Here is a 12,476-nt window from a genome sequence, read left to right on the forward strand (position 1 = left end):
TTGATGTTGAGAGATATTAAGGAATAGTGATTATTGCTTCCCGTTATATTCATATTTGGATGTGAGGTTATGTTTGTGTGCTTTCACTCTCTTTGTTTTGTTGCCAAGACGATTAGTTTCTTGCTTCTTCTAGGGTATAGCTTGCCTCCTTATGTTGGGCTTTACCATTTATTATCCTTTGTAGTGCTGGATATGTAGAAAGATATTTTGTAAATTTGGTTTTGTCATGGAATATCTTGGTTTCTCCATCTATGTTAATTGAGAGTTTTGCAGGATACAGTAACCTGGGCTGGCATTTGTGTTCGCTTAGGGTCTGTATGACATCAGTCCAGGATCTTCTGGCCTTCATAGTTTTTGGCGAGAAGTCTGGTGTTATTCTGATAGGTCTCCCTTTATATGTTACTTGACTTTTTTCCCTTACTGCTTTTAATATTCTTTCTTTATTTTGTGCGTTTGGTGTTTTGACAATTATGTGACGGGAGGTGTTTCTTTTCTGGTCCAATCTATTTGGAGTTCTGTAGGCTTCTTCTATGTCTATGGGTATCTCTTTTTTTTAGGTTAGGGAAGTTTTCTTCTATGATTTTGTTGAAGATATTTACTGGTCCTTTGAGCTGGGGGTCTTCACTCTCTTCTATACCTATTATCCTTAGGTTTGATCTTCTCATGGAGTCCTGGATTTCCTGTATGTTTTGGACCAGTAGCTTTTTCTGCTTTACATTATCGTTGACAGTTGAGTCAATGATTTCTATGGAATCTTCTGCTCCTGAAATTCTCTCTTCCATCTCTTGTATTCTGTTGGTGAAGCTTGTATCTACAGCTCCTTGTCTCTTCTTTTGCTTTTCTATATCCAGGGTTGTTTCCATGTGTTCTTTCTTGATTGCTTCTATTTCCATTTTTAATTCCTTCAACTGTTTGATTGTGTTTTCCTGGAATTCTTTCAGGGATTTTTGCGATTCTTTCAGGGATTTTTGCGATTCCTCTCTGTAGGCTTCTACTTGTTTATTAATGTTTTCCTGTGTTTCCCTAAGGGAGTTCTTCACGTCTTTCTTGAAGTCCTCCAGCATCATGATCAAATATGATTTTGAAACTAGATCTTGCTTTTCTGGTGTGTTTGGATATTCCATGTTTGTTTTAGTGGGAGAATTGTGCTCCGATGATGGCATGTAGTCTTGGTTTCTGTTGCTTGGGTTCCTGCGCTTGCCTCTCGCCATCAGATTATCTCTAGTGTTACTTCGTTCTGCTATTTCTGACAGTGGCTAGACTGTCCTATAAGCCTGTGTGTCAGGAGTGCTGTAGACCTGTTTTCCTCTCTTTCAGTCAGTTATGGGGACAGAGTGTTCTGCTTTCGGGCGTGTAGTTTTTCCTCTCTACAGGTCTTCAGCTGTTCCTGTGGGCCTGTGTCTTGAGTTCACCAGGCAGCTTTCTTGCAGCAGAAAAGTTGGTCTTACCTGTGGTCCCGAGGCTCAAGTTCGCTCGCGGGGTGCTGCCCACGGGCTCTTTGAGGCGGCAGCAACCAGGAAGACCTGTGCCGCCCCTTTCGGGAGCTTATGCAGCCTCAGGAGTGCCCACCTGACCAGGCAGAGAGGTCTCTTTCCCATGGGGTCTGGGAGCAGAGAGCTGCTGCGGGCCAGGATCTGCGGGTGTGGGACTTCCGGTAAACACAGGACGTGCCCGATCCTAGAGGAGTTCTGCCTCTGTGTGTCCCGATTTCACCAGGCAGCCTTCTTGCAACAGACAAGTTGGTCTTACCTGTGGTCCCGAGGCTCAAGTTTGCTCGCGGGGTGCTGCCCACGGGCCCTCTGCAGAGGCAGCAACCAGGAAGACCTGTGCCACCCCTTCCGGGAGCTTCAGTGCACCAGGTTTCCAGATGGCCTTTGGTGTTTTCCTCTGGCGTCCGAGATGTATGTACAGAGAGCAGTCTCTTCTGGTTTCCCAGATTTGTCTGCCTCTCTGAAGGTTTAGCTCTCCCTCCCACGGGATTTGGGTGCAGAGGACTGTTTATCCGGTCTGTTTCCTTCAGGTTCCGGCGGTGTCTCAGGCAGGGGTCCTGCCGCTCCTGGTCCCTCCCCCACGGGAGCCCAGAGGCCTTATACAGTTTCCTCTTGGGCCAGGGATGTGGGCAGGGGTGGGCAGTGTTGGTGGTCTCTTCCGCTCTGCAGCCTCAGGAGTGCCCACCTGACCAGGCGGTCGGGTCTCTCTCCCATGGTGTCTCCATATTAAGATTTCATTGGTGCAATTTTCCCTGTTCTACAAAAATATACAATTTTCTATCAAAGGACTAGATCTGGCTCTTATTCTATCTCCTCCTGTATGATACTCCCGGGACATTAGGAGTCCAGATTGTATTTTAAGTATATAAGTTGGTTTGGGCAACTCATAGTCAATTGTATTTTTGACTGTTTTTTTACATTTACCTTTTTACCAGTTTTGGATTTCTGTAATGGCTTCTAATTTCTGATTCCTTCAAATTTTCATTTCCTGTACTCTGATGTTTTAAGGTACAAGAGGTGTTTTTTTGGCTTTGTTTTGTTTTGCACAGAGTTCAAAGAATCACATTTTGTAAATATGAACCTGAATAATATATCTACCTAAAAATTTACATCTTCATAAGTGGCTTATAGTCTATTTCAAAGAGTTTTAGTACATCATACTTGACCCAAAGCAGCTTTAATTGCAAATAACAAATAAGTCATTGCATAGTACTTGAAAGGTAGATTGAAACCGTGTAATGATATAAAATGTTTTTCCTTTGGGAGATATATTATTAGCAGAAAAGTTTTCAAACTAATATGAAGTGATGGTCATAGTATAAACAACTAGGAAACTAAAATTTCCGTACTTCTTTTCAAATCATATTGAGAACTGATACTCGTTACTACTGTTTTTTAGTAATTTTTGCACTTAAAATTTTTAAAATTATTTTTCATAACATATTTTGATAGTTATTTCTTTACCCAACTCCTCTCAGTTCACTCCCACTTCCCTAACCACCCAAACTCAAGCTTTCTCTCTCATGATGAAACATAAATACATTTTCTCCTTCTTAATTTTGTTACAAGTTATAGATAACCTTATATCAAACTTACCGTTTAATGACTATAATTATGTTTGGAAATCTAATATTTGTTTTAATTAATTAATTAATCAATTAATTAATTTTACACTCCAGATTATATTCCTCTCCAAGTCCACCCTCTAAACTTCCTGGGGCCTCCAGTCTCCTGAGGGCTAGGTGCATCTCCTCTGACTGAACCCAGACCAAGGAGTCCTCTGCTGTATTTGTGTTGGAGGCCTCGTCTCAGTTGGGGTATGCTGACTGGTTGGTGATCCAGTGTCTGGGAGATCTCAGGGGTCCAGATTAATTGAGACTGCCGGTCCTCCTACAGGGTCACCCTCCTCCTCAGATTCTACCAGCATTTCCCTAATTCAACCAGAGGGGTCAGCAGCTTCTGTTCATTGGTTAGGTACACATATCTGCATCTGACTCTTTCAGCTGCTTGTTGGGTCCTTTGGAGAGCAGTCATGGTAGGTCCATTTTTGTGAACATCCCATAGCTCCAGTAATGTTGTCAGGTCTTGGGCCCTCCCCTTTTACTAGAACCCACTTTGGGCCTATCACTGGACCTTCTTTTCCTCAGGCGCTTCTCCATTTCCTTCTCTACATTTCATTCAGATAAGAAGAATTGTGGACCAGTTGGCTGTGGGAATGCAACCCCATCCCTCACTTGATGCACTATCTTTCTGCTGGAGGTGGATTCAATAAGTTTCCTATCCCCATTGTAGGGCCTTTCATCTAGGGTCCCCACTTTGAGTTCTGATAGTCTCTTACTCCCCAGGTCTCTATTACATTCTACAGGGCCTTCCCAACCTCCTTCCTCCCAAAGTTACTTGTTTCCATTCTTTCTGCAGGCCCTCAGGGCTTCAGTCCTTTTCCCCCAACCAATGCCAGATCATGTTTCCCTCTCCCACAACCCACATCCCCTTTCCCTCCTCTGTCCCTCCTTCCCTCCCACTTTGTGGTTACCTTCTTCTCCCTCCCAAGTAGATCTGAGGTGTCCTTACTTGGGCCCTTCAGCTTGTTTACCTTTTTTAGTTCTGTGGAGTGTATCTTGGGTATTCTGTACTTTTTTTGGCTAATATCCCCTTATTAGTGAGATCATACCATATATGTCCTTTTGAGTCTGTGTTACTTCACTCAGGATGACATTTTCTAGTTCCATCCATTTGCCTACAAAACTCAGGATGTCCTCATTCTTAATAGTTGGGCGTAAGTGAACCACATTTTCTGTACCCATTCTTCTGTCATGGGACATCTGGGTTATATGTCCTTTTGAGTCTGTGTTACTTCACTCAGGATGACATTTTTTAGTTCCATCCATTTGCCTACAAAACTCAGGATGTCCTCATTCTTAATAGTTGGGTGTAAGTGAACCACATTTTCTGTACCCATTCTTCTGTCATGGGACATCTGGGTTGTTTCCAGCTTCTGGCTATCACAAATAAGGCCACTATGAACATAGAAGAAAATGTGCCCCTGGGGCAAAGTGAGGCATCTTTGGGGTATATTCTCTAGAGTGGTATTTCTGGATATTTAGATAGGTCTATTTCCAATTTTCTTAGGAACTTCCAAGTACCAGTTTGCAATCCCACGAGCAATGGAGGAGTGTTCCTCTTTCTCCACATCCTTGCTAACATGTGTTTTCACCTGAAGTTTTGATCTTAACCATGCTGGCTGGTGTAAGCTGGAATCCCAGAGCCATTTCAATTTGCATTTCTTTCATCACTAAGGACTTTGAACATTTCTTTATGTGGTTCTCAGTCATTGGAGATTCCTCTGTTGTGAATTCTCAGTTTAGTTCTATATCCCATTCTTTTTGATTGGGTTGTTTGGTTTTTTGGTGGTAATATTCTTGAGTTCTTTATATATTTTTGATATTAGCCCTCTATCAGATGTAGGGTTGGTGAAGATTTTTTTCCCAATCTGTAGAATTCCAATGTGTCTTACAGAAGCTTTCTAGTTTCATGAGGTCCCATTTATCAATTCTTGATCTTAGAGCCTGAACCATTGGAGTTCTGTTTAGAAAATTTCCCCTTGTGCCAATGAGTTCAAGGCTCTGTCCCACTTTCTCTTCTATTAGATTCAGTGTATCTGGTTTTATGTCAAGGTCCTTGATACACTTGGACTTGAGTTTTGTGCAAGGTGACAAATATGGGTCTATTTTAATTTTTCTACATGCAGACATCCAATTAGACCAGCACCATTTAGTGAAGATGCTTTCTTTTTTCCATTGTATATTTTTGGCTTCTTTGTCAAAGGTCAAGTGTGCACAAGTGTGTGCTTTTATTTCTGGGTCTTCATTTCTATTCCATTTATCAAACTACTGTCTGTCTCTGTACCAATACCATGCAGTTTTTATCACTATTGCTCTGTAACAGAGCTTGAGGTCAGGGATGGTGATTCCCTCAGCTGTTCTTTTATTGTTAAGAATTGTTTTCGCTATACAATGGGGCAGTAATACCCTCTTCAATAACATGCATTTGAAAAGGTAGGTATCCACAAGCAGAAATGGGAAACTGATATGTTCACCAAACGAATTAAAAACTTAAAATAAATGATGCAAAACCACCCAACTTCCTGTACAAAATATAGAGAAAAAATGTTTTGGCACGTGCCTTAAAAATGATTCCTTAAGGGCTGGAGAGTTGGCTCAACAGTTAAGAGCACTGACTGCTCTTCCTAGGGGTTCTGAGTTCAAATACCAGCAGCAACATGGTGGCTCACAACCATCTGTAATGAGATCTGATGTCCTCTTCTGGTTTGTCTGACGACAGCTACAGTGTACTCACTCACATATATTAAATAAATAAATCTTAAAAAAAGTGATTCCTTGAAAATGACACAAAATGGACATGTGACTATATCATAGTGGAAAGCTGCTGAACAGCAAAGAAAATAGTTGTAACAAAAGTAAAAAACAACTTATGAAAGGAAAAAAATATTCCTAGATCACATATCCAAGAAAAAAGCTAATATTTCAACACGTATACAGCAGATGTAAAGCCCAATAACACCATGAACAATGTCATAAACATTAAGTATATACTAGTTGATACATGTAGGAAAATCAGAATCAGGAATACGGATAGATATTTCATTTTCCTTATAATTACACTACTCATGATAGCCAATAATATAACTTAAATTTCTATAAGCAGATGTGTACATAAAGAAATTATTCATTATCAATAGTATATACAGTGGAATATTTCTCAACTTAAAAATAATTTTGTTATTATTACTTCTGACATATGTGAACATCAAGATTGTTATTCTAAGAGAATAAACTAGACATAGAAAAATATTAAATAGAACATGTTACATAATGAATACAAAATACTCAGAGTTATAGATGCAGAGTGAATTTGCATGTAGGCTTGACAGTGCAGGGACCGGGGACCCACTAGTTAAAGAGTAGAACATTGTTTGGATAATCAGGGTTTTGCATACTTAAGATTTTGTTGAAATATTTTTATACAATATATTTTGATCACAGTTTTTCTTTGATTATCTCTTCCTGAATTCTCCACAGTGATTCAAGTCCATTCATTCTCTCTTTCTTTAGAAAACAAACAGCAGATCAAAAACCAAATAAATGAATAAAATTTTTTTTAAAAATTCATGGAAACCACAGATGGACATACAAATGAACAGAAGCAAATTCCATTAAAACAGAAAATCAGAAAATATAACATACAGAAAAAATAGTGGTAAGACAAAAATGTTCAGATGAAGCACTCTGAGAGGAAAACCTTCCAAAAATACCATTCTGTATATTTTGCGTTGCTCATCTATTGCTGAGGGTGGAGCTGCCCTCAAGAGTGGCATGTATGCCCTGTGAGACCACATTGGAGAAAACTAATCTCTCTTTTGCAAGAGGTTTTAAGTGGAGATAGCTTTTTGGTTAAAGAATGGGAGTCCTGTTCAATGACCGCAGTGCTGGGACCCTTTCTGACTTATATGGAATTTGTGCATGCTGCCCTTGTCTCTCAGAGTCCACATGTGCCTCGGTCCTGCTGTGTCTAAAAGGCCTTGTTTCCTTCCTGTCTTCCATCCCACCTTGTTCTTACAATACTTCTCTCCCCTCTTCAATAGAATTTCCCAAACCCTGACAGGAGGGAATTGATGGACACATCTTATTTAAAACTAAGCATTCCAACATTGGAAGAGTAGGTCTTATTTTGACTATTCTTATCATAGCCTCTGCCCCAAAAATTACATGGCAGGAATCTTCACAAAGGAGATTTATGACACATATTTTAGTAACAGTTTCATTTATATGATTTTACCTACAAAGACAAATTGTATATACTATATAAGTACAGCTTTTTATATGATAGCCATTCTTTAATGAAACATGAAAGGAAGTAAATAGCAAATTAAATATTTAAAAAACGTAATTACAAAAGGTACGGGGATAGACTATTGTATATGTCACATGCTATCATGTAGTCAGTAGTTAGAGTAACCAGTCTTTCTGTTTGCTCTGCTGTCCCTGAGACATGGGGATAGAGTGGGTTATTCAGATGTTCCAATAATGACTGATTATCCCAGAAACTTTTTTTCTCGGAGCTGGGGACCGAACCCAGGGCCTTGCGCATGCTAGGCAAGCGCTCTACAGCTGAGCTAAATCCCCAATCCCAGAAACTTATTCTCTACACTTTGACAATTAGTAAGTCTCTTACATTCATTGTCATCCACTACATAAAGAAGTTTTTTGAATGAGTAATGAAAGCTACACTCATCTATGATTATAGTGATATATACTTAGAACCACTTGAATAATATATCTGTTTAGTAAAATAATAGTAGTCATTTATTCCCTTAAGATCTCTGAGCTTCCTTACCAGGGATTCCTGGTTATATTCACATCACCAGAAATGACTTTTTTCTTTGGAGGAGTGCCATAAATTTATTCAGACATCATTTTTTATCATCATTACAGTTATGTCACCTTTGTGTTTGTGGCTATATTCTTGCCAGACTGATTGATATTGTAGCCCCCAGGGTTCACAATTGGGTAAGAATGTTGATTACTGTTTCCCTCATACAGCTACATTGTAACTTCTGACATTATGGAAGCTTGCCAAAAGGGATGAATCTTCTAGACCAGAAAAAGCTTGATTTAACTCCCTATGTCTCAAATATGTAGTGCTTTGAGCCATAGGGTCTTACTCTCAATTTTTGTTAGGCAAACAAGAACTATGACTGCAGCCAGTATTTTTAGGAGTTTGTAAGTTTTCCAGACTAGCACATCAATGGGACATATAACATTTCTGGCACTGAGCTTTTTACTAGAAGAGACACAAAGTTTGTATGAGCTAGAAGTAAAGCATTAGTGGGGTAAAACATTATTTTGTTGATATGACTGTTACATTTATGGACTCATGAAGCTGTGGTTGCCTACAGGAGACCTGCACAAAATCAAGTCAGTTAGCATTCCAGCATAGATATGGGAATGTCTCATGAGCTCACATTCCTAGCTGAGGAGTTATTGATTATTAATGTGTGCCATATGTAGAAGTCTGTTTTCTTTAGAGGTGTGCCCTCAGACCATGCTTCAGGAGATGCCCCTAAACCTATTCATAATACACCCGTGACACCTCACTAATATGGCTGCCTTAACTAGATCTGAGCAATAGGAACACCAATAGATGAGTTATCATGGAACACACATTCAACATGGAAGAGGCAAATCTCATGAATCTGCCTGTAAATAAAGAGCTACCGATGACTAAGGACAATTGAGAGATGGATAGCACTAATTTAAGCTTAGATGATTTTGAAATAAAGTTGGAAGGAAAATTTTGGAGAGAGAATCTGAGAGGAGTCAGAAGGAGCTAAAAGGATTGAATAAAATTATCAGTGATGAACTTAAAACATTATACTTGTTAAAATTACAATAACTAAATATTAGTCTGATAATGAAACAGGCACATAAGAATAGAAGTTATAGTAGTAAATGCTCAAATATAAGTAAATGTGTGTTTCCTTGACAACATGGGTATGTCTTCCATTCTAACTCCATTTCAGTCACTTAAATATAAATATTTTGTTATTTTGTGTCTTAATATATGATTTTTATTTTAAAATTAGATATTATTACATTATTTTGTCCCTTCCCTTTCCTCCCTCTAACTCCTTCCATGTAATCTATTCTCCCTTCATTTTAAATCTATTGTTTCTGTTAGAAATGGTTATTGTTGGATATATGTGTAAATATATCAATTTAGAGGTATAGCAAATTGATTCCATTCACTTATGTATGTGCATATAATTTCAATGTTTACCACTTAGTTTGGATATTCAATTAAGGATTCTCATCCATAGCGATGACTAAACCACCAGTCTAGGTTGGAAATTAAGGAATTTACCCCTTTCATGATAACATTTTGTTATTGCTATTGTTCAGGTCTCGTTATGACAGCCATGTGCTTGAGATATCATGAGTGTGTACCTTCCTTGTAATTTGTTAGGAGACAAAGTCACATCTGATCTTCTGACTTTATATCTCTTATAATTCTACATTGTTTTCCACTATGTACCTTGAGCATTAGATACGGATGTTACACTGTAGACCTATCCAGTGAGTCTGGGTTCTAGGTCTAAGACTGGCTGTTCTCTACATATTGACCAGTTGTGTTCCTCTTGAAGGGTCTCTCTTCTATGCACAAAAGCATACTTGATGAAGGACTAGTGCCTCCCAGAGTTATATGGGTAGAAGGAAAAAAATTAAAATGCAGTTAGGACATATGATGGTTTACTAAAGTGGTAGAAAGGTCTCCTCTAAGATTCAAGATATTAGTATCCCTGGAAACGTTAGATTCCAGTACCAGGTATGATTTTCATCCTGTTGAGTAGGCTTTAATTCTAATTTGTGTTGTTTACTGAACAGGTATAGCTAACAATATTATGCTTACAGGAATATATTGCCAAGCAGATCATTACTGGGCTTCACAAACGGGCAGGATCTCTTGGCAGCAGTATAGTTAGTGTCTTTTGATATTGTTGGTGTTGTCAAAGCTAATCCTCAAGGAGGTGACTTTCAGGATAGGTACAACTCAAATTCTCTGGGTTCTATGTCTGAAATGCATAGCATTTTCAACAATAAGAGCTTCAATCTCTAAGATCAAAAAAACAGCAATAAGAAAAGCCTATTCTGATTCTGGAGTCTTTTGAACTCCCCTAACAAACAACTTAAAATGGATTTTGTCATGCCTAGCCGCAGGGCTTTTGTTAGTGATATAATGGTGTGTGTGTGTGTGTGTGTGTGTGTGTGTGTGTGTGTATCAAGTATAGTGTGTGTAATGTTACATAAAAATAATATGATTCTTTATGACTTTTTCAATCATCCTTAGTATTTTATTTTTCTTTCTTTTGTTCTTCTCCTTCTTTATGGTACACTCCTCAACTAATGCCTCAACCCCATTTTTATTTCCAATTCTGCTATCATATTGCTTGGATTGTTCCACTGCCCTCTTTTCATCTCTACTGCTGTCCATCCAATAGTCCCTTTTAAATTTAAATTTATTTATTCCTCTCCCCATCCCCCAACCCTTCTCCTCTGAGAGGGTGGAACACACACTGCATATCCATTTATCCTGCCACATTAAGGCTCTGCCAGATTAGGTGCGTCCTCTCCCATTGAGGCCAGAGTAGGCAGCCATGGAGACTGAGTTGCATGTCTGCTACATATGCCCTGGGGCCTCATTCCAGCCCATGAATTTTCTTTGGTTTGTGCCTCAGTCTCTGAGAGTTCTTAGGTGTCCAGGTTAGTTGACTCTGTTGTTCTTCCTGTGTGGTTCCCTTCCCCTTCAGGGCCTTTCATCCTTCCCTCAACTCCTCCACAAGTGTTCCTGACCTCTTGTCCAATATTCGGATGTGGGTATCTGCATTTGTTTTAGTCTGCTGCTGTGTAGAGCCTCTGAGAGGACAGTTATGCAAGCATAACAGAGTATAATTAATAATATCAGGAATTGATATTTGGCTACGGGATGGATTTCTGCATTGGGCTGGTTATTAGTTGGCCTTTCCTTTAGTCTCTGCCCCATACCTACATTTCCTTTAGGGTCCAAAGTTCTGTGGGTGGGTTGGTGTCCTTATCTCTCCACTTTGGATCCTTCCTGGCTACAGGGGTGACCTCTTCAGGTTCTATGTCCCCACTGTTAGGTATATTGGCAATGGTTACTCACATTTATTCCTGGGAGCCTCCACTATCCCTTGTCTCTTTGGCTTCCTAGAGATTCTAATCTCCCTCTCATCCCTGGCAGCTGTAGATTGTTCATACCTACACAGATTTTAAGTTTTTGCTGTTAATACTTCCTTTACTTAAAAAAAAAAAGAATAACGTGAACAACTGAAATGTTTAACCTTTTTACTTGTTTCTCTGTGCATTAGAATAAGACCCATAGTCTAATCTTTCAAAACAAGATTTTCATGCTATTTTTGTAAGGAGTTATTATGAGTTGAAAATACACTTTAAATGTACATTATTTTAATGCTTACTTGTGGTTTACCTTTCTGCATATTCATCCAGCATACTCTTTTTAAAACTGCATAGATTTTACTGTCATGAAGAAATGATTCTCATTTGTAAATTGATGATTCTGGTTTAGGTATAACAGCTGCAGCGATGGCTGAGGCAATGAAGCTACAGAAAATGAAGCTTATGGCAATGAATACTCTTCAGGGTAATGGAAGCCAAAATGGGACTGAGTCTGAGCCAGACGACCTTAATTCCACCACAGGTGAGTATCTTCAGCAGTTGCCAAAAGGTGACACTTGCTGTTTTTGTTATATAATGGAAGAGAGAAGAAAAAGGAACAAAGAATACTGGTTCTGGAAAGAACATTTAGCTTTTTAAAAACACGTTACACACAACATAATACACTATTACAGGTATAAACCCAGAGTCCCATTTCATAGTCATTTACAAATATCTGGTGTGTGTGTGTGTGTGTGTGTGTGTGTGTGTGTGTGTGTGTGTGTCTGTGTCTGTGTCTGTGTCTGTGTCTGTGTCTGTGTCTGTGTTTGACAGAAGATTTCTCTATATAGCACAGATTGGTCATAAATCCACACCTTCCTCCTTCCTTAGACATCATGCTTGTCACCTTTCTACTTTTTGTTGGGCAATTTCATTCTAATTGTTATATTAGCTATTGTACTCCTATCTGAAAAACAGTGCCCTATTGCAGATTAAAGACATACTACTTACCTCATCATTCTCAAAGAGAAAGGTGCAACCCATATTCCAGGTTGGTTGTACCAGTCTTCTCAGTTGTAGAACCAACCACCTGTTTAGGTGAGTGCTGGGTCTGCTAGATTCAAACCATTATTGACCAAGCCTAAGTTCAACAGCAGTACAAAAGAGAGCTCTCAAAAAAGAAAAGGCAAAAGAGAAAAATAAAGATGTTTATAGT

At 39.0% G+C, this 12,476-nt stretch overlaps 1 protein-coding gene across 50 annotated transcripts in view; it reads left to right on the forward strand.

Moving 5' to 3' along the window:
- Dach2 (dachshund family transcription factor 2) overlaps nt 1-12,476 on the forward strand; it is a 563,517-nt gene that overhangs the window by 354,864 nt on the left and 196,177 nt on the right. For all 50 annotated transcript variants that reach the window (XM_087599387.1, XM_087599389.1, XM_087599396.1 and 47 more), the window contains 1 exon segment: nt 11,673-11,804. In XM_087599387.1, coding sequence (XP_087455513.1) covers nt 11,690-11,804 — 115 coding nt within the window. In that variant the 5' untranslated portion in view covers nt 11,673-11,689.

This window comes from Rattus norvegicus, chromosome X (assembly GCF_021556685.1).
Source record: "Rattus norvegicus strain SHRSP/BbbUtx chromosome X, alternate assembly SHRSP_T2T, whole genome shotgun sequence".
Lineage (NCBI taxonomy): Eukaryota > Metazoa > Chordata > Mammalia > Rodentia > Muridae > Rattus > Rattus norvegicus.